The sequence below is a fragment of the Salvia hispanica genome, chromosome 3 (genome assembly GCF_023119035.1).
Source record: "Salvia hispanica cultivar TCC Black 2014 chromosome 3, UniMelb_Shisp_WGS_1.0, whole genome shotgun sequence".
Taxonomy (NCBI): domain Eukaryota; kingdom Viridiplantae; phylum Streptophyta; class Magnoliopsida; order Lamiales; family Lamiaceae; genus Salvia; species Salvia hispanica.
This window is the reverse complement of record NC_062967.1, coordinates 25450678-25473934: the sequence shown is the minus strand read 5'-3', so window position 1 is coordinate 25473934 and position 23257 is coordinate 25450678. Positions and strand designations below refer to the sequence as shown.

At 37.8% G+C, this 23257-nt stretch overlaps 2 protein-coding genes across 2 annotated transcripts; both read left to right on the top strand.

Annotated features, from left to right (window-relative positions):
* The first annotated feature begins 761 nt into the window (after positions 1-761).
* On the top strand, positions 762-12167 carry LOC125213187 (carbon catabolite repressor protein 4 homolog 5). The gene is made up of 14 exons (XM_048113582.1): positions 762-1080; positions 1336-1499; positions 1801-1866; positions 1952-2004; positions 3623-3704; positions 4223-4260; positions 4363-4444; positions 10911-11003; positions 11112-11144; positions 11220-11314; positions 11470-11563; positions 11637-11722; positions 11808-11892; positions 12034-12167. The coding sequence occupies exons 1-14, from the start codon at positions 816-818 to the stop codon at positions 12094-12096; spliced, it is 1299 nt and encodes a 432-aa protein (XP_047969539.1). The 5' UTR covers positions 762-815; the 3' UTR covers positions 12097-12167.
* Positions 12168-16527: 4360 nt separating this feature from the next.
* Positions 16528-17094, top strand: LOC125216377. The gene has a single exon (XM_048118069.1). It carries the CDS (start codon positions 16653-16655, stop codon positions 16956-16958), a length of 306 nt encoding a protein of 101 aa, XP_047974026.1. The 5' UTR covers positions 16528-16652; the 3' UTR covers positions 16959-17094.
* Positions 17095-23257: the final 6163 nt, after the last annotated feature.

The following is a 23257-nucleotide window of genomic DNA, read 5'->3' as shown; positions in this document are numbered from 1 at the left end:
ACGAGTAAATGTTGTTTTGTGTTTACTTTAGCAAAGATATTATACTCATGTAAAATAAATATTTTAATATTATTGTTTTTAAAAAATTCTAATTCCGTTAATTTGGTGACATGGATTTCAAGAGAAGGTCACAAATAAGACAAGATATTAAACAAAATATCTCAATATGAGCCTAAAGTTTTCACGATTTGGAAGAGAGAATGAGATAAAATAAATGTATCTTCAAAAAAAATACCAAAGTTAAGATTTTTAGGAGGAAGAAAATGAAATATCTGAAGGATTTCAGGACGAAGATTAGAAGCAAAAAAAATTATGGATAGGGAAAAGAGATGAAAGGAATAGACCAACTATGAAAGAGACACAATTAAAATGAAAATGCACAATTAAAAAAAGAATGACTAATTTATTGTTGTGATTAAGTACAACGTAAAAATTCCACTCGGATTCAACTTAGTAAATTAATTTATTCCCTCTCAAATTTTAGGATAAAATTTAGACTATTTCAGTAATCAACAAACACACTACAAGTGTACGAGTACTAATAATTTTACACATTGATATGACCTAATTTTGAGCAAATATGGAGATCTTTGAAAAAGAGAATTGAAATATCATCTATATTAAGAATGATTAGAGGTTAATCTATTTATAGAACTAAAAAGGCATAAAATGATGATTAAACAATACTATGTACTATGAACATACCCAAATACGGCAAAAATTAAAGTATTAGAATTAAAAAGGCAAAAATAATAATTACATACAATTGTAGTATTAATTTCTGGATTTGATACGCCGAAGGCAACGCCGGAATCATGGTACGCAGCGGCGACACCATCGCACAGGCGGCCGAGCAATCTCCTCGTACCACACGACGGCGCCGCCACAGCGTTGAACATACCCGAAAAAGGCAAAAAATTAAGTCTTCAGAGACCGATATTCAAACCCTAAATTCTAATTTCACCCGCGCCTCCAGTTCCTGTCAGCGCCAGCATACCAATTCGTACCGCCGGAAGTCGCGCAGGACTCTCTGTAAACGCAAGTGGACTTATTCCGAGCGTGATGCCTCCAAGCACAATGGTGATGCAATTTAAATTGCTCTTTATTTACTTGTATGATATTTTCTTTATTTAGTCTATGCATTGAAATTGGAAAGATGCTAGTATTTGGATTTTGAACCATAATCGCCAAAAGGTTACCTTTTGCAATACCCTTACTGAAATTGAACCATCATTATGGATAAAACAGTTACTAAGCTTTCGAATCTGAGTAAGTGGCCATAGCATATCATGTTTCTTGTAGCTTTTGCCACATAACAGATTATCCTTGCTGCAGATCGGGTTGTTATTGTATCATACAACATACTTGGGGTGGAAAATGCAACAAGACATCCACACTTGTACAGCAGGGTGTCACCAGAGTATATGAATTGGGATTATCGAAAGAAGATTCTGTGTAAGGAAATCAGGGGCTATCAACCTAGTATCTTGTGTCTCCAGGCAAGTGTTGCTCTTTCCTGTAGCATTCATGATTAAAGATGATGCATTTGTTTGTCATATAGTAATTACATACAAACAACTTAAGAAATCAGAGTGCATAGCCTAATTCTTTCACTTGCAACTTTTGTTCCAACAAATAGCTTTGTGGTTCCACGCCACATGATATACTGTTGGATGAAATGCTTAAAAGTGCTGTCTTTGATTCAGGAGATTCTGTTAATTTGCAGTGTACTCTATTATGCTTGATTTAAAGTTGTACTTTCGAAATATCTGCTCTCATAGTTAAACCCTTTGATTGCAGGAAGTGGACCACTTTGATGATTTGAATAAGATACTTCGAAAAGATGGCTTCAGAGGCCTGCACAAGGTTTGTGGAAGTACACGTGCTTTTTTGGTTCATTTTGCCACAAAGTTCAAGTTTTTGACTTAAATTTCTCTGTTGGGCACACTAGGCTCGTTCTGGTGATTCACATGATGGCTGTGCTATATTTTGGAAAACCAATCTGTAAGATATCCCCCTTCTGACATGATCCGATCTATAGTATGCAATGTACCACTTCTATTACTACTACTACTACTACTAGCCAAAGAAAAGTTAATGTCATGTATCTATTCTTATAATTTGAACCATAGAAGAAATATTATGGTCAGGTTAGATCTTTTGGGAGGGGTTGGGGAAGGAAATACTGGCAAAGTTTTTATTTTTGGGTAAGTGTATTTGCTGATTCTACTTGGCATGGTTTTTGCTAGAATTCTGAGATTTCACTATTTAGAATTTTTGAATCGTTGCCTTGAGAGGAGTGCATACACTATTCCATTTTATGTACAGTGTAAAATAGATTGGTTTTCTTCAAAATTGTCTGGTGTTACTATTTAGAGTAAAGGCCAAAATTGGTCCTGAATATATGCTCATTTTATGATTTTGGTCCTAGACTTTTCTTTTGAATTTTTTGGTCCTGTACATTTCAAATTGGATCACAATTGGTCTTCTGTTAACAATTCCGTTAATATTTAACGGTCAACGGGTTTAATCTCATTTCTGACCTGTTAATTATAATTTTTTACTCCCTAATTATATTTTGTTTATTCTAAATAAAATAATTAACCCAAAACCAAAACCTTCTTCTTAATGTTGCGTTGTCGTCTTCCACGAATCCGACCCGCTGCCCCGCTTGAATGACCTAGCCTTGGCGATGGCCGCCGTCACGAACACCAGCGAGCACACCAATAGCCCCACTGCGAACACCAGCTTGAACGCGTTGTGCGATTTCGCAGCGGCGCCACCGGTGGCATTGTAGGGGTTGTTCACTGTTGAGCCACAAAGCTTGGGGTTGCCCACATAGGAGGTGGCGTTGAACACCGAGAATTGCTCTGTCTCCGGCAGCCTGCCCGAGAGGTCGTTGAAGGAGAAGTCGGCGGTGGTGAGGCTCTTCATGGAGCCGATGGATAAGGGTATGGCTTCTGTCAGATGGTTCCGTGATACATTTAGGTAGTTGAGGATTCGGATGTAGGATATCTCCGGCGGGATTGGGCCGGCGAGGTTGTTCTTGCTCAAGTCCAGGTAGTTGAGATGTAGACATTCTCCTATTTCATGTGGGATTTCTCCCGGAGAAGTTGTTGCCGCCGAGCAATAGGATTTGGAGGGATGAGAAATTGGATAGGGAAAACGGTAACGGCCCGGAATGCTGATTGTTTGAGAGATAATTCATCTGCCCCAGTTTACTCTGGCAGCGGCGGCGAGTGACGCGGCGGAGAGGAGTAGAAGCGGGCTGTTGGAGGATTTGTTTGGGGAATCTCGAGCTTATTGTGGGAAAAGGAAAGAGGGGTTTATTGGAGATTTGCATGAAGAAGAAGAAGGTTTTGGTTTTGATTATCAAATAATTAAAAATTGCTTAATTTGGTAAAAAATGAGATTAAACCCGTTGACCGTTAAATATTAACGGAATTGTTAACGGAGGACCAATTGTGATCAGATTTGAAATGTACAGGACCAAAATTTTCAAAAGATAAAGTTTAGGACCAAAATCATAAAATGGGCATATGTTCAGGACCAATTTTGGCCCTTACTCTACTATTTATGTAGTAGATAGCTCTTTTTTCTAATCATTGGTGTTCCACGGCAGATTTACACTGTTGGATGAAGAAAACATAGAATTCCAGAGGTTTGGCCTTCGACACAATGTTGCTCAATTTTGTGTTTTGAAGGTATGCCAATTTGTGGTTTCTCTATAGTGTTCTTAATCATGCTTCAGTCAAAGCTTTAACAACAGTTTTAGTTTTTTTTCAAAACCTAACCAGAATTCATACTAATCTTAATTTTTAGCCAAACTTAATGATTATTATAATAAAATACTAAACTGAAATCTGAATCGATAGTTACATACTCCTTCCGTCCCAAACGAATATGCAGTTTGGGTTCAACGGGTTTTGATGCACAATTGGTAAAGTAAAAGAGAGATAGAAAGAAAAAGTAATTAAAGTATTGTTAGTGGAGAATGGGTCCCACCTCATTAGAGAGAAAAGAGTTTCCAAAAATAGAAAGTGCATATTATTGTGGGACACACTAAAAATGAGAGAGTGCATATTCTTTTGGGACTGAAGGAGTATCTATCTACTTCGTATTCTATTTCTTGTTTATGATGAGGCATGCTGGACTTGTTGGTCAGCATCAGTACTCTTCTTTTTTGTGCTAATCAGTGAATAATTTATGATTGATTACCCAGATGAACCAAGACTTGCACAAGGCTGATGATACTTCAAGGTATCTATTGCATTATTTATTTATTCATTTTTCAGTCTTTGTGGCACAGCAATGTTCTGTTTTTATTAGTTAAAAGCTTTTGTGCATCTGTTTCATCCTCAGTGCCTCCACCTCTCATAGTATAGTGGTTGGAAACATACATGTCCTCTACAACCCTAATCGAGGAGATATCAAACTTGGTCAGGTAATTAGGTATATAGAAGTTGCATTTAATTTTCATATCAGTTGATTCAATGTTTTGTATAGTTAAAATTGGTATTTGGATTCTTGGAATAAATGGAAAACTATGGTAGAGGGTAGTATTAAGTTACTTACAAGAAATAATTTTTCCCATAAAAGAAGAGGCCTCATGTTAAGGATCCGCTCCTTAAAAGCGATCGGCGATGACCTTCGTCGATCAAGGTTTTCCCCGGCTTCCAATCGTAGGATCGGCGGAGGCAAGATTGGGTTGTGCGCGGAAGTCTTTTCCGTCGGGCAACTCAGAATCTAGGATTTTGTGAGATATCAAACGAGTAGTTGGGCAAAATATTATTTCATTCATAATAAAGTTTATGAACATAGCCCTATTTATAAACTAAGGACCATAGGGTTGATTCGACCTAATCCTATTCATCTCGGGAAAGAATCAACAAAGAAAACCCGAAACGGAGCTTATAATTACGCTCGACACTTATCCAAATAAAATAATAAAACTAATACTCAAAAAGGAAATAAAGACAAAACAAAACGTAAATTGTAACTAGCTCTAATCCTACTTGGCGACGAAGTCGCCGAGCCTCTCCGGCGGTCGGACGTTCCTCTTAGGCTTTGAAGCTGCTATCGATGCTTGCTGGGGTAACTCTACGCGCGACGTCACCGGCGGATCTGGTACCGTATCAAACCCCCCCTCGATAGCCACATCCTTGTCCTCAAGGAGCACATTCGGAAACCTGCGTTTCACCACCTCCAATGGTTCCCAAGTAGGCGAATCCGACCCATCCGACCAACGCACCAACACATGCTCCCGTGGCTGACCATCATGCCACAGCATCCGGCTGTCCAGTACCCGCACCGGGTACACCACTGGGCGATCTCCGAAGAACTCAGACGGCAAGTCCCCGCCCGAGGCCCCCTCTCCGCCGTCGACGATTGGCCGAAGGAGCCCAACATGGAACACATTATGGATCCTACTTCCCTCCGGTAATCGTAATTTACGCAACCCATCCGATACGCCCGATTACCTCAAACGGCCCATAATATCGTCGAGCCAACTTAGCCGAAAGTGGCTTTGCCACACAGTGCTGCCGATACGGCTGTAACTTCAACAGCACCTTATCACCCACCTTAAACTCCACGTCGCGACGGTGCCTATTAGCCGAGTCACTCATCCGCTGCCTAGCGCGTTCCAGATTGCGGCGAAGTTCGACCAACAATTCACCGCGCTGCCTTATCAACTCGGCCGCCGAAGGAGGAGTCTGCTGACGGCTGCGCGAAGACCAAGCTCGGAGGCTCGCGACCATACAGGGCCTTGAACGGCGACATTCCCAAACCCGAGTGATGTAAGCAATTAAGGGCCAACTCCGCCCACGGTAAAACATTCATCCACTGAGATGGCCTGTCAGCGGTAAATGCTCGCAAATACTGCTCCAAACCCCTATTTCGTACTTCAGTCTGCCCATCCGATTGGGGATGATATGCCGTAGAAAAATTCAGTTTTGTCCTGCTGAGGCGCATGATGTCCTCCCAAACATTATTTAAGAACACTGGATCACGGTCGGACACCAACTTTTTGGGAAACCCATGATGCCGCACCACTGTATTAACAAACAAGTGCGCCACTCGCAAGGCGTCAAACCTAGTAGGTAACGGCGCGAAGTGTGCGTATTTAGACAGTCTATCCACCACCACCATTATAGCAGTATACCCCCTCGATTGCGGAAGTCCCGTGATAAAATCCATTGAAACCTCCTCCCAAACTTGGGACGGAACTGGCAACGGCTGGAGCAGCCCCGCCGGTTTTTGAGTGGAATATTTGGTTGTTTGGCAGACCATGCATGACTCCACGAAACGGCGTACCTCCTTTTTCATGTTAGGCCAATAGAACTCGGCCGCCACCCGTCGCAGAGTGCGCTCCACCCCCGGATGGCCCGCCAAAGGAGAACTATGATACTCCGTTAAAATTGGGACCCTGGCCGACGACCGCGACCCCACATGAATGCGGCGATTGTAAAAAATCAGCCCAGCCATCAAGGATATATGTGGGGGGGCTCTGCCCTCCTTAATCTCTTTCGTGATCTCTCTCAGTTCCGGAGACGAGATCTTTTCACTACGCAACAGCTCCATTAACTGTGGTATTGGCCTAGCGACTGCCGCCAGCAATGAGCACAAGTGCTCGGCGGTCTCCTCTCCTGCAAGCGCGGCATTCGCCCCGCTCGGCCCGGCGTCGGCATCGCGGCATGACAACGCATCGGCCGCCTTATTTGTCGCCCCCTTCTTGTATTTGATCGAAAACTTGTGCCCCATGAGCTTCCTGACATATAACTGTTGGTCCGGGGTCTGTATCACCTGTTGAAGAAGCTCCTTTAAACTCTTCTGATCACTTCGAATAACAAACTCACGACCGAGCAGGTACTGGCGCCATTTCTGCACTGATTCGACGATAGCGTACAGCTCCTTGTGGTAAGTTGACGCGGATCGCCGTCGAGGTCCCAGCTTTTTACTAAAATAGGCAATCGGATGGTCATTCTGCAACAAAACTGCCCCAATACCCACATCCGAAGCATCTGTTTCAATGCAAAAAGGCTTGTCAAAGTCCGGAAGTCGAAGTACTGGCGCGCTTGTCATCGCCGTTTTTAACCCCTCGAAGCTCTCCCCGGCCTCTGCCGTCCAAAGAAAGGCGTCCTTGAGGTGTTCAGTTAACGGCGCTGCAATCACTGCGTACCGGGCGACAAAGCGGCGGTAATAGCCCGAAGTTGCTTGACATTCTTCGGCTTTGGCCAGGCAGTCATAGCCTCTATCTTTGCTGGGTCCGCCTTCAATTCACCATTACTAATCAAGTGGCCCAGGTAATCTACCGTTGTACTACAAAAAGAACACTTGGATAACTTCACGAAGAAAGAGTGCTCTTGCAAAACCCCTAGGACCTCGGCCAGATGTTCACTGTGGGCTTCCGGTGTTGGGCTGTAAACCAGAATGTCATCGAAGAAGACAATCACAAATCGGCGAAGCATGGTTTGGAAGATCGCGTTCATTGCAGCCTGGAAAGTTGACGGTGCATTTGTAAGCCCGAATGGCATGACTAAAAACTCGAAATGGCCATCATGTGTCCGGAAGGCTGTCTTAAAAATATCTGACTCATGCATTCGGATTTGATGATAGCCTGAGCGCAAATCCAATTTCGTAAAAACACGCGCTTTACCCAATTCATCGAAGAGTTCGTCGGCGGTGGGGATGGGAAAATGGTCCGGAACGGTCACATTATTCAGTGCGCGGTAATCGATGCAGAAACGGAATGTTCCATCCTTCTTGCGGATGAGGAGGACCGGGGAAGAAAAAGGGCTGCTGCTCCGTTGAATGATACCTTGCTCCAGCATATCGCGGACTTGGCGCTCAATCTCATTTTTTTGAAAGTAGGGGTAGCGATAGGGGCGCACGTTCACGGGCCGAGTGCCTGGTAATAAATGCACCTGATGATCAAATTGGCGTCTGGGCGGCATTCCCGCTGGCTGGTCAAAGATGGTACGGAATCTATTCAACACCGCTAACACATTCGGCGGCAAGGCTGAAGGAAACTCCTCCGGAGCTGCTCCCGCAGCCTGCGGTAGGTCTGGTTGGAGGAGCAGAACCTCGTACATTTCGATCACATCCGGCGAGGGCTTCAAGGATACCAACGCGTGAAAGTTAATACGACGCGGTGGTGGAAGAGTACCCTTTAGGGTCACTGTCTTATCCCCTTGCTTGAAGGAGAGAGTCTTGCCCGCAAAGTCCGCCGTCACCTTTCCTAAGGATTCGAGCCAATCCATACCTAACACGATGTCGGGGCCGTGAACTGGCAGAATATGGAGATCCACTTCAAAAATTGTTCCTTGAACCTCCAGCTTCGTATTGCGCGACACGTGTGCAGAGGAGGGCTTCTCCGTTCCCCACAATCACCCTGAACGGTCGGATTGGGGATAGAGGCAGGTGCAAGCTCTCTGCGATTTGTGGATGGAGGAAGTCTCTATCACTGCCTGTGTCGATGAGGATGTTCACCGCTCGGTCTTGTATTACCCCGACAACGCGAAGAGGTCGCGATCTGTGGTTATCGTTCATGGCGTGAATGTGTGATGTCTTAGTTATCTCCTGTTCATCATGCATATAGTCCTCCCTAATACCATCCTCGGGCACATCTGACTCGTCAGCGTAGCACAAGAGACGTTGCTTACAGACATGACCCGTCACCCATTTCTCTGGGCAATGATAACAAAGGCCCAAACGAGCACGTTCCGCCCTCTCCGCCTGAGAGACCATAATTAAGGGGGGGCGCGCCTGCACCTTTGGTTGCCCAGCCCCTGTCGAGGTCGTGGCTGTGGGTTGGGTATTTGTGGTTCCGGATTGGTTCCGATTGTCTCTATTCTGCCATGTACGCCGTGAATATGCTGGGGGTTGCTGTGGCTGGGAGTCGGCGAACTCTAGTGCTAGCGCCATCGCCGCAACGTGTATAACTCCGAATCCGGAATACCCTGTACACGATTTAGGTATTTTTCGAACGTGGCATGGTACTCCTCAACCGTACCGGTTTGCGTCAACTTTGCGATCAAACCATAATAATTTTTAAAACTCTCTGTCGAAACGATGTCGGACGTCCTCCAAAAACTCCTGCCACGTGACGAACTCGTTGTTTGCACAATAGTTAAAAACCCATTCCGACGCTGGTGGGTCAAATAGCATAACTGCGTAGTGGAGGCGTTGTGCCTCCGGCATTAATAAGTGATCAAAATAGTATTTGACTCTGGCGATCCAATTCGTTGCTTCGGTTCCGTCAAAACGTGGGGCCTGCATCTTCACACGTTCCGGCTTATCGTATCCTGACCCATGTAGTTGAAATCGTTGGGGGGGGGGGTCCCAGCACGACTGCGGTTTGTCAAAAGGCTGATCGTAGCCGCTGTGGCGGTAGCGGGGCTGTGGATTACCCGGCGGGTCCCAGCACGAACCTGTGCGCCCCCTGCCTTCACGACGGGCGGGCTCCTGTGGCACACCCTCGCGGAAACCATAATTAGGGTTCCGGACATCGTTTCCTCTCTCTCCAGATTTTCGACGTCGAAAACCCTCGTCTCCCACATCCTCACCATCGTCATACCCCAGATGCTCCCAACTTGGTTCCAAATTCTCGAATTTGTGATCTGCTTCATCCCTCCATATATCGAACCTGTCAAGTTTCTCCAATACTCGGTCTAGTTTGGTATTTAAGTGATGGTTCAGTGGGGTGTCGTCTGTGGGGCGACCATCATACTCCCCTTCGTCCATCGACGGACGGTGGTAACTGCCCCCTTCGCGGCGCCCTCCGACGGGTAGGCGACCCCCAAATCGGTTGTGTGGGTAGTTGTCCTGGCGAGAAGTCCCCCAGGGAGCCTTCCCGTTGTTGTTGTTGAAACGTTTCATGAGTACACTGATGAAAGCACCAGATGTTAAGGATCCGCTCCTTAAAAGCGATCGGCGATGACCTTCGTCGATCAAGGTTTTCCCCGGCGTCCAATCGTAGGATCGGCGGAGGCAAGATTGGGTTGTGCGCGGAAGTCTTTTCCGTCGGGCAACTCAAAATCTAGGATTTTGTGAGATATCAAACGAGTAGTTGGGCAAAATATTATTTCATTCATAATAAAGTTTATGAACATAGCCCTATTTATAAACTAAGGACCATAGGGTTGATTCGACCTAATCCTATTCATCTCGGGAAAGAATCAACAAAGAAAACCCGAAACGGAGCTTATAATTACGCTCGACACTTATCCAAATAAAATAATAAAACTAATACTCAAAAAGGAAATAAAGACAAAACAAAACGTAAATTGTAACTAGCTCTAATCCTACTTGGCGACGAAGTCGCCGAGCCTCTCCGGCGGTCGGACGTTCCTCTTAGGCTTTGAAGCTGCTATCGATGCTTGCTGGGGTAACTCTACGCGCGACGTCACCGGCGGATCTGGTACCGTATCACCTCAGCTAAATCTTCACTGCATCCCCCCAAGGCCCCAACCTCCCACCCCCACTCTAAAAGAAAAGGAAGAAAGCTTCCTAGCTATTGCCTCTTTCATGCATTGGCTTAGACTACTAATTACTGGCTGATGGATTGGGAAGTTATGATGTTCACCTACAATGTGTTCACATCCAACATTGATAAAAATGTGAATCTAAAGTATTACTGTGAACTATGTGCACCACTATAACTTTTACGTTCTCAGTCACTTTTTCTTATGTCAGGTCCTCTTTTATCGATAAGAAGCTTTATAAAGGTGTTCTTTAAGGGTATTTCATTTGAACGTGCACGATAGATACGTGAATGATGAGAAATATGTGTACTTCCATTAGATTGAGACTATATTAGATGAGGAAATTGATAGGATAAATGCTTGTTACATTGTTTGAGTGTCTTCTAGTATTTCTATTGATTTACTGAGTAATGTTGGTGGTTGTAGATGCGAATGTTTCTTGAGAAAGCTTATGAATTATCACAAAAATGGGGATGTATACCAGTCGTCGTCACTGGGGACCTAAATAGTTTACCACAGGTACTCTACAAAATACTCTCATTTACATTAAGTCTGAAACAAGTACTGTTAACCAAACCTGAAATTCTTTACTCATTACTTATATTTTGGCTGTTCCATCTTAACCAGAGTGCATTATATCAATATGTGGCCTTATCTAAGGTAAATCCTATCAATTCTAATATTTTATTACCAAGCCAACTGAGTCTACTATTTACTAAATCCTTGATTGAGCAGCTGCATGTCCAGCAACATGATCGAAGACAAATATCTGGCCAGCTTTGTTCATCTGGGTACACAGAATCACGTCACATGCATAACCGTGTGGCAAGGTTTTTTTATTTTATTTTTAATATTCTACCCCTAGCTATTTGATTCATTTTGCCTTTTTCTGGCTTCCATGTTAGTTAAAATACCTCGTGCTGCATTTTATGCACTAAATTAAATGACATAGGCTGATGTGTACTGACTGGCCTTTGCACAATAGATGGACCGATGAAGAAAAAATGCTCGCTACTGGATCAAGAGAAAATAGCCTGAAACATCCCTTAATGCTTCGCAGTGCTTATGCTGGGATCCCCGTAAGATACCCCTGCTCCTTCGTCGAATTCATTAGTCTAGATAATGACAAGGTTTTATCTGATTTTTTCTCAGGGAAGCTCAAAAGTCAGGGATAAAGCGGGGGAACCACTCGCGACATCCTACCATAGCGCATTTAGTGGAACAGTTGATTACATATGGTATGCCCCTTTATTTTACATGCTTACGATTCTCTATTTGTGTTTTCCTACTCATTGATTTTTATGTTTCATGTGTGTGAAAAAGGCATACATCAGACCTTGTCCCAGTAAAAGTTCTTGAATCTTTGCCTACACCCAGTTTAAAGAAAACAGGAGGTCTTCCAAGTAAGGTATGTCGTTTTTCCATTGTCCTCGTGCTGCATATTCATAAGATGTTCAGTCCTCCGTCCCCTTTGTACGAAGCTGATAAGCATTACCGCTCTCATTTGCTAAGAATCTACGAGGATTTACACATTTTAATCATCTTGCAGGAATGGGGTAGTGATCATCTTGCAATTGCATGCGAGCTTGCCTTTGCTAATGACAGTGATTAGGTTTAAAAGATGTGATTACACTATTTAAATTTTATTCTCAGTTCTATATTAATTTTGCTTAATTTTCCCTACCTTTTTCAGTTACTTTTTCTTCCTATTTGTGTGGCTTTCGAAAATTCTATACGCCTTAAATATGAAGCATCGCACCCACCTAAACCATGTACCTGTGTTCAGAGGGAGTCAATATTTAATATGGCTAAAATAAATAGAGAAAAATGGCATTTTTAAGTGTGTGAATGTGACATAGAAATAAGCTGAGAAACTTCCTCTGATTTACTTGCTGGGGCTCTGGTAAAATTGTTGAAAATAGCATAGAACATCCAGTAAAAATATTGATAAAAATTATATGTTGTCCACCTCATGGCTATTTCTAATGAAAAATAACAAAGAGATTGGTAGTCATTCTATATTATATACTCCTATATAAGATGTAATGATAATTTGAATGTTGTGTTTGCTCACCGAGTTTCATGGAAATTTCCTAGATATTATTCGATTCCAGTCCCTAATTATTGAGGTAAGAGAGACCTAGGAAGAATATCACTTTAATTTTAGACCTGTATCTATCATAAATAATTATTTCCTTTGTCCATGAAATAATATCCCATTTAGGCCATTTTGGGACATCTTCGATTTAAAGTCAGTTTTTTTTTTTTTTTTTTTTTTTTTTTTTTGGACCACCCTCTTTATTTATAATCATTACACTTGCATTATATACTATAAAACTCATAAAAGTGCGACGTATATTTCATTATTATTATTTTCATTAATGCAAGGTCTTATTGCATAGTGGTTGCAGGACACCTAGAATGTTGACACTCAATACTCATAAACATAAGTAATTGATTATATCAATTTATCAATTAAAAAGAGCATGTGACTATTTTGGTGGCAAATCAAAATAAAATACAGTGACATTCCACTTTTTGTGAAGAAAAAGTTAGAACGCGCTTACAACATTCAGAGGCCGAAGATTAAGGCCATGCAAATGTCCCTACTCTCCACTACTGCAAAAATTAAAAAAGCATGATTAATTTATTTTCCTGTTAAAGAATATGTAGTGTGAAGGTGAAGATAGAATACTGGTGTTAGTGTTGGAATAGTCGTCACGATATGCTAGTATTATTTTAAATTCATTTTCTTGGATCTAATAATGTGACGTTGAAATATTTAGTCCAATAATTTCACATTGGAGTTAGTATAACAAGAAAATTGAGCATTGCTCCTCTTGTCATTTTGTATAAAAACTATGTTTATTGACCCACCTTTTGCTTTTGGTCTTTGAGAAATGTCCTAGAAACAATGCTTAAATTGCATTATGATTTATTAATATAGCACACTCATATTCCTCTATAATTGTATCATCTCTCTTCCCTCTCTCGTGGTCTATGGAGTCATTTTCTATTATTATATCCTCCCTATATAAAAGTGGAATATTACTCGTTCAAAATTAGAGAGAAGTGAAATAGCGATTGCAAAAAAAATGTAACCGTCATCTATAAGATAGATTAATATTTGAATGAACAAAAATTATTTTTGGTTGTTACAAATTTAATTTTTATCATAAATTAATCGAATTTTGATTTATTTATCAGTATAAGTAAGACTTTTTAAAATGTTATTCTGAAATTTTTTTTAATGGTTGAAGGAAGAGTCGTGGGACACGCGTTAGGCGAATGCTATGATACCTGTAGCGGGTGACGTCATTCACCTGAGGTCATGGTATTGGTAGCATTCATTTCCAATTTATGGAAAATGGCTTCTATTTTAAATTTCTCATTTTTTGCACAATTATTTAATACTACTAGATAAAACAAATATGCCAATATACTTTATCATTAATGAAAATATCGTATTTCAAATGGGATACTTCAAAATAAAATATGAGATTTTCAAATAAAATAGGAGTATTTTTTACGGCAATGTGCACAAAATTATACGTATATATTCTAAACTTCTAGTTAGGGGTGGCAAATCGTGCGTGTTGTGTCGTTATCGTGTCAACACGATAATGACGCGACACGATAATAACAAACACGAACACGACCCGTTAAGGAAACTTCAAACACGAACACGAACACGACCCTCTATCCTCAGACACGAACACGACATGAACCCATTAACGACACGAACCACTTCGGGTCAACACGACACGATAACAACACACATATGACATGACCAATAATGACACTATAATAATAATAATATATTAAATTTTAAATTCTAATTTTAAAATTTTAAAATAAACAAAAAAATAATAATATACTCCCTCCGTCCGCGAATAGGAGTCTCGTTTTACCATTTTAGTCCATCCGCGAATAAGAGTCCCGGTTCATTTTTACCATAAATGGTAATAGGGTCCCACCTTCCACTAACTCATTCCACTCGAATTTCATTGAAAACTAATATATACAAGTGAGATCCTTATTCCACTAACTTTTTTACACCCACTTTTCATAACATTTCTTAAAACTCGTACCGCCCATGAATAGGACTCCTAATGGCGGACAGAGGGAGTATAATATATTAATACTATTTCTTAACGTGTAACACGAACACGACACGAAGTTTTTCTGTCGTTATCGTGTCGACATGATAAGGACGCGAACCCAATAAACCTTGACATATACCCATTAATTTCGTACGAGTTCGTATCGTGTTATCGTGTCGTGCCAAAAATTGTCAGCCCTACTCGTAATAAGTAAAAATTTAATACTCAATTACTAGGTACTCTTAAATTTAATTGAGGGAAAGGTCGCATCAGTTCAAGTGTTCAACTATTTGTCTATTTCCTATGATTTTCATTTTCAAATTGTGTCAGACAAATTTTACGAAATTGAGGTGACGATGTTAAAAGATGCCTCGTCGTAATTTTAAGAAAATTTCACAAATTTTCACCTCCTCCACAATTAAGAGTCTCACATTCTCATTTCTTTTAGGCCATGTTTAGCGAGAAAGTAAAGTTAACAAGAAAAATATTTCCCAAAAAAATGAATCTACGAAATGTGATTCCTAATAACTTTACTTTCCCGTGTTTAAAAAATATCAAGATTTTAAATTTTATATTTAATTTAAACACTAACTAAAAATATACTTATTATTATTTTTATTTATAAAAAAGAATAACAATATAAATTTTTTAATAAGTTATCAATTATAAATGATAATAATTACATTATTATATTTATTATTATCATAGTTAAAATATGAATTATCCATCATAATATATAATAATATAATTGTATTTTTAGTTACATGGAGTATTATATTGTAATCATAAATATTTATAATAATATATATAATTATTATTATTTTAACCAAAATATTTGAAGATATAAATTTTAAATTTCAGTACGATTTTATTGATTAGTTATGAATTTATAAAATTATTATTATTATTTATTATAGTATGATTTATATTATATAATTATATTTTTAATTTTTTTATAAATTATTAATTATTACAATGATAATAAATTATATTTAAATATTATAATAATATAGTTATAATTACGATAATTTTAATAATAATATTTATTATACTGAAATTAAGTATGATTTATAATTTAAATCATTTTTAAAACTTTAATTAATATAATAATAATAATAATAAAATTATATTAAAAGAATCCTAAAACTTGAAAAAAGAATACCTAAGAAAAGTTAGGATTCATAATCTTGGAAAGTTGTACTAACTTTCCTTGTTCTGAGATGCTGATTACTTTCTCAGTTTGATTAAAAACCCAAACAAACACAGGAATTTAAAATCTAAGGAATCAGATTACTTTCTCAGACAGAATCTTGGCAACCAAACATGGCCTTAAAAAAATTGTTAAAAAAAAGTACTAGTAGATAAATATGGAACGAGGGTCTCACTTGTCCCTATGTCCTACTAAAGATACTATTACCGTTTATAATGAATAGAGACTCTTATTTACAAACGTACTAAAATGGTCATTAAATATGTTACATGGTAATTTAAGAATATTTATTAGTCATAAATATTTTATTTCATTTTTAATTTTCATAATATATAAAGTTACGTTTCATTAATTTATTTCAACCATATTTTATTATAAAAATGTTGCACTGATTCGCGCTACACTATTTTAGTTTAAAATCGACTAATTTTTATCAGTTTCCTAAATTTTCAATGGTTTTCCTATGACATAATCCATATTTTGGTTTTTCAGACCAAAATCGATGATTAATCGTGGTTTGTGAAAATTCGAACTGAAATCAGACCAGTAAAATCGATAATCCAATTTTAACTAAGCCCATTAAAACCGGTTACTATACAAAGAGCGAACCATAATCCACTTTAGACGGTTCTGATTTAATCATGCATGCTTAATTCCCTACCCTTAGTGCCATGTAGTATGTATATACATGTGAGAGTGGTGACTATATATTAAGAGTAAAAAATGACCTAGATTTCAAAAGTCAAGTCCTTGTATATTTTAAAGTTTAAATTATATGGATGCATAGTTGTAATCATAGCATAATTGTAGTAGTATATTAATATGCCATGAGAAGAGAGAGAAAGAGAGAGAATCATGGAAAGGGAGAAGAAAAGGAAACGAGCGGTGGCTGGAGCAAGAGAGCCGGAGCCGGAGCCGGAGCCGCCGGTGGAGGAGGCTGAGGCTTCTCCGCCGCCGACGGAGGAAGAGGTGGAGGAATTCTTCGCCATACTCAGAAGGATGAGAGTCGCCGTCAAGTACTTTGAGAAGGAAGCTTCTACCAATACTAAAAGCAGCGAGCCGCAGAGCTCTACGGCGGCAGACGGTGACGGAAAGAGTGTGGTGGCGAGACTTGGATTGGATCTCAACGCCGTGCCGGAGGTGGAAAGTAATTTGATTTAAGACTTTTCTAAGTATTATCTAAGTTTAATAATTAAGCATAATGTTTACTTAAAAATAATTATGTGTACAGCTTTGCAATCGATGTGTGGCATCTGAATACTTACGACTTTTATATTTTGAAAACTTGTTAGCGACATATTTCTTTCATTTGTTCGAATTACTATTCTCTATCAAAGCAACCATTTAGAATGTTTTATTTAAAGACAAAAGTAAAGCTTGAGAATATTAAATTACAGATAGCGTTCGACACAACATCTTGTTTTGTAGTATAAAAAATAGATAGTAGAATTAAAAATAGGGTAATACTATGTGTAACTTTGTTAGTCTACTACGAATATTTAAGTAGTGAGTGGATTGGTACTTCATTTATAGGAGTACAAAATTGATCAAATTAGAGACTTAGACTAGAGGAGTATATTTATGTAAAGAGACTAGAGAGGTTGCTGTAGTCTTTATTGGAAAATGAGGTCACTTGAGAAAGATTCTTTACACAAAATAGAAGAAAGAAAAATGTTGAGGAATTAATAAAATAGAAAATAAGACTTTTAATTATATATGATAGAAATCCATGGGTTCCATCCTAAAACCAATTGGTTATAGGAGGAGGACCCATGAGACTTATATACTAGTTTCAGTTTTCTCTTGACATCGATGTGGGACAGTCATATATTATATTTTTTAGTTTCAATTGCCAACAATATATAAAGCGAGAAATGATTCAATAGATATTAGAGGGTCCTATTCTAATGCTTATAGCACCCTAATCCAAAATCAAGACTAAATCTCCACCATTGGATTTTAAAATGAGTGGATGAGATTAAAGCTCACAAATCTCAATAAATAGTAGACAAAATATCAACAAAAGGGTAATATCGTCATTATGTTATCATATGATAATTTTCGTGAGTGTTTTTTTATATCAACATTGTGTATTACAAATATCAACAATATGATATTAGAATATCAACACAAGGACAAGAAAATATCAACACATTTTTATTGAGATTGGACATGCATAATATTGAGATTTTGCCTACAATATATTGAGATTTTTGTTGCATTTGTTGATAAAAGCTGCTTATCAACATGTACGAAAATTGAAATATAATTTATCAAATTTCATCACCCGAACGTCGTCGGAACATATGCAATTGAGATCTCGTTGGAATCCTTATTAAATTATCTTTAATTTGATATATTTTTTGTGAAAAATAATTTAAATTGAGAGAGTTACGTAAATTTAAAGATTTGAGATGATTTTGAGGAGAGAGAAAGTAGTTAGTTATAATTACTACATATAGGATTTGACATTAATACCCTTTTAATTTAATTAATAATTATTTAAATTTAAAATATATTACACTTAGCATTATATTAACCACAAGATCTTCTAATCTAATGATTGAAAATTGGTCAATTTGGGATTGGTACTTAGTTAGCTATTGATTACCTCCCAGATATTAGATATACTCCCTCCCTAAAATAAGACTTTTAATTATATATAAAGCGAGAAATTATTTGATAGATATTAGATATACTCCCTCCCTAGTCCCTCAGTCCATTAAAAATTGGTATTGTATCTAGAAAAAATATGAAAGTTTAAATCTCATATTTTATCAATTATTTCTCTTATCTCTCTTACTTCATTCATTTTTTTTTTCTTTTTCTCGGTTTCACTTTCTTTACCAATTTCTAATAAAACTCGTGTCTAAACTTTATAAATCAAATTAAATGAAACATCACTTTTCACGAATTTTGCTCAAAGATAAAATTTATAGTAAAAAACAATTATTTATGGTGACCTAAAAGAAAATACAATTAATTTTGCTCAGAGACAGTGAAGCAAGGTGTTGTCGATTACTCATGAAGAACGACGTGTCGTGCAAATCATCGATGAGTCGACGCTTTCCTGGAATTGTATATATGGAGTTAATGGACCGGGGTTGAATTAATGTGTAATTATTGATAGTCATGGGTGATTAGTTATATCCAACTAATCCAAGTGTAGTTATTAGGGCATCCATAACCCGATCCCAAATCCGGGCCGCAAGTCCCCTCTATGTCACCATTCTCCTAAATTTGAGTCCCAAGCCACAACTCCATTAACCCTGCAGGTCACAACTCGGGTCAAAACTATTACTTTGCACTATTCACAACTACAACCTATTTTACTCGTAAAATAGAATACGTTAAAACCGTGAAAATTCATTGTTCAGTCGGAAAATAGAAAATTACAACATTAAAATTTACAAATTCCAAAAAAAAAACATTAAAACATAAGTCAATTGTGGTTCCAAATTTCTTCAATTAGATCCGCTTGGAGGCGAGTGTGCTGTTCTTCTTGGCGCATCTCCGCTGAACGGGCCATGACATTAAAATGACAATGGATGTAGTGGTATTTATAGATAAATTTTTGAATTTTAAAAAAAAATAATAATAATAAAAATTGGAGGTTGAGTCCCGGTCCGGCCCAACCCCAAATAACGCCGGGCCGGGCCATATTGCGGCACATCCCACGCTGTGTAACGCTGAGCCGGGTCGGACCCCGGGATCGGCCCAGGCCGTGACGCTCCGCCATTTAACGTTGCGTACAGGCCGGGACTCGCGAGTTGCGGCACGGCCCATAGCGTTCTGAATGCTCTTATCTTCTTGTGTTGTGTGTTGTGTGTGTAGATTTGTGATAGCTTCATCATGTACCATGTGGAGGTTAATTAGAATTGAACTCTACATATATACATACTTAACTAATAGATAGTGATAAAATGTAAACTCATATATTATACAAACTTCAAACTATGATATGGACCATTAAAAAATATCAATAGATGACAAAATAGTAGCAACAGAAAATGTCAACACAATATCAATACAACATCAACCATTGACACTGTGTTGACATTTTTTATTGCTACTATTTGTCATCTGTTAATATTTTCTAACGATCTAGATCATAGTTTGGAGTTTATATAAGTATTTAGAGTTTGCATTTGATTACGTTTTCATTCTTAATACTATAGTAGTATAGTTTGTGGTATCCATAGATGACTTTTTAAGTAAGATACACTATATGAATTAGTATGTCACATAGTTTTTGGGCTGCAAGAACTAGAACAGTTTTTAATTGGGCTATAAGAATTAGAACATCATTTGAGCTTGTGTTCTTTTTTTACTTCTAAATTGCTACTCACTTTTTGTGTAGGAATTTAGTGGATGACGGCAAAGTTTTCTGTACAAATCTAATTGTTTCTATATTACAGTATTATTTTGGAATTTTAGGTTAGTTTGCTATAAAGTTAAAATAAAAATAAAACTCCATTAAAAAGGAAAAAACGAAAAAAAAGGTTCGAAATATGAGAACCAATATGCATTTTCCTTTATTTTGATTAATTTTCTAAGGAAGAGAAGAATGATAAAACAACTTTTGATACTTACTAAGTATTTATTAATAGTACAAATTATTTGGGTTCGTTTCGCAACAAAAAAAATTTGCCATAAAAAGCATTAAGTTTGAAGTTGTTTGTAAGCAGCGAATTTTTATTAGTAATTTGTGACAACCGAAAAATCATACATAGACATCACCGTCAATAAATCAAAACAATAAATGCGAGTGAAAATTAACAATAACAAATTACCTGTAGGCGATCAGAATTTTGGATGAACCAGATGCATCAAGCTCAGCCGTTTCGACTCGAATCCAATGGAACAAGCACCTAGTTCGGAGTATTTTTTACCCAAAAAGTTGGTAAGGTTTAGTAAAACCTATTCAATTGTTTCTATTGCTGCAAAAAGCTAGATCATTGTTGTAAAAGAAAATGCAGCCATTATCAGCATCAACACCTGAGTTGCTGCACTTATCTTCACCTCAGCAACTATCAAACTAGGCACATTCTGTGACTCTGTTCATATTATGTTTCCATGTCAAATAGTATCAATTTAATTTGGGTATTTTCTATTTTAATTTTCAACGCTCTTGTATGTCGTTTACCACTGATAATGAATCTTAGTTAATTTCATTGCCAAGATTTGAAATCAAATATTCAAAAAGTAATATACTCAGGCATAATAAATCCTAAAAATAATTATAAGATCAAACCTAAATACAAGAAATGAAATTGAGGGGGGGGGGGGAAATTAAGTGGAACACGTAATACCGATAGTGAGGCAAAAATCTCGAGTGCATTGTGTCGGTGCCTCTGCTTGGGTCGAAAATTCAATAAGAATATTATTTTTTGATTTGAAAATCAATGAAAACAGTACCGTATAATTTCTTGTGTTAAAGTTTAATTATCTTATTTTTGAATTGTGGAAAGATACTACCATTATATTATTAGATTTTATTATATAATGGTGTGCGTCGATAGCCACTATTTAACCCCTCATGAACAGAAAAATATTCTCCACAATCGATATCTCTTCTCTTTTCAGGAAAACAAAGGTATTTAAATTTTTAAAAAAGGCATAATTATGTGCAATGAATTGAATATATGAGGTTGGGCAAAGGAGTTCTAAGCTTGGTGCATTAAGCAAAGAAGATTCAATACAAGAGAGAGATTTTCCAGATTTAGTATTACCGAAAATTGAAAATGACCCATGTGCATTTTGCTACGAAGAATCAGAAATTATTGAACAGAAGATATTGATTAGTTTGTGAGTACAAAAATAATTACAATATCGGTACCAAAACTTAATTACCTATATAGGTCCTGGATTTCTCTTCGCAAAAATCGTTGGAGAAAAATACTACTACTTGATACACACAAATTTATTGAACTTTGTTAAAACCTCTGAATATTAACCACGTCAATTTGGTGATGATTATCTCTCATCTAACAAGTGTAGATCAAATCGATGATATATCTCTTTATCTCTTATTTACCTCACGAGTGGAAGACCGGTGTACATTTTGACCAACATCAATGAATCGATCGATGATGATTGTCTTATCTCCTACTCTTGTATACCCCAGCGTAGAAGTCTGATGTTCATTCTAGCCCCTATATGTGTGAGCAGTGGCGAATCTAGGATTCATAAATGGAGGTGGCGAAATATACATTAGTAGGTCGGTTTAGGGCGAAAATGATAATTTTTTTCAATTTTTGGGGCGACGTCAGGACAAACGGAGGGGGCGAATATGGTAATTTTACGTCCAGATAAAAGGAAATTAGTCCCACAGAAGGGGCGACCGCCCCCGTCCCCCCCTCCCCATCCGCCGGTGTGTGTGAGCGTGTGGTAAAACCTCTAAATCTCGTCTTACATCAACTTAATAATAATTCTATCTCATCTAATATAATTTGAGGGGATGAGGGGCCGTTTCTAATAAATTTTAAACTTCGGCATAATCTATTTGTATCAAAATCTTTTGATACATTATTGAAATTGAACAATTAACACTCATATATTAAAATATAGTTGTCATATACCGTTAGGTCGTTACTATCGAAACTCTAATCGAATTGGAACGGATTATTTTTCTTATTCTGAATTGGCAACTTGCTGTCGATCCTGAATAAATTACATTACAATAGTCTGAGCAATTTTAATGTCTTAATGACCGGAGCGGATCTCCTAATCCATTTTTTCTACACCATTCTTAATCCATCTCTCACAACTTAATAAAATATTCTTATGCATGTAAGTGATGGTTAAGTGATAATGGGATTATTTTATTAAGTTGTGATTGTAAATTAGGAATGATGCAGGAAAAATGAATTAGGAGATAGCCGACTGACTTTATTCTGATTTTATAATAATTAAGTTGCACGTCTTTTCATTTATTAGGTAGGATTTATATAATATGGTCAGCCTAATTAATAAAAATGACACGTGCCCTACACTCAATCCTGGCCACAATATTCGACATCTTATTTATTACAAACAACTCTAAATTAATAAGGTAGGTTGGCCATTATTTATTACAAAGAACTCATTGCTTTTCCATTAGAGATGGGGAATTGATCATACTCAAAAGAGTATTTAATTGAAGAGAATATTGAAGTTGAGAGGGGTTGAAGAATGGGGTATGGTGCATAATAATGTTCATAATTCATATAATACAATAAAAAAATGAATGAAATAATTTCAACAGTTGGATGAGGCCTACCCTTTATCTTTATAGCATGTGATGATAATATGTCCCATCCCCATCTCATTGTCTCTCAAAATCAAAATATTGAGCTTTTGTGAAAGAGAGATAGGATTTCTCAATCAATGAAAAATATTTGAAAGCACATGCCCTACCCAACTAATATTACTAGAACATAAAGTTATATATGAGAGAATGAGGGTCTCAAACATTGAGG

Excerpts from the sequence above, each read along its gene's own strand:
- LOC125216377 (XM_048118069.1), top strand. The coding sequence starts at position 16,653 with ATGGAAAGGGAGAAGAAAAGGAAACGAGCGGTGGCTGGAGCAAGAGAG.
- LOC125213187 (XM_048113582.1), top strand. The coding sequence starts at position 816 with ATGGTACGCAGCGGCGACACCATCGCACAGGCGGCCGAGCAATCTCCT. Across the intron at positions 2,005-3,622 it reads ATATTTTGGAAAACCAATCT|ATTTACACTGTTGGATGAAG; the intron begins GTAAGATATCCC and ends GTTCCACGGCAG. Across the intron at positions 11,893-12,033 it reads CAGGAGGTCTTCCAAGTAAG|GAATGGGGTAGTGATCATCT; the intron begins GTATGTCGTTTT and ends ATCATCTTGCAG.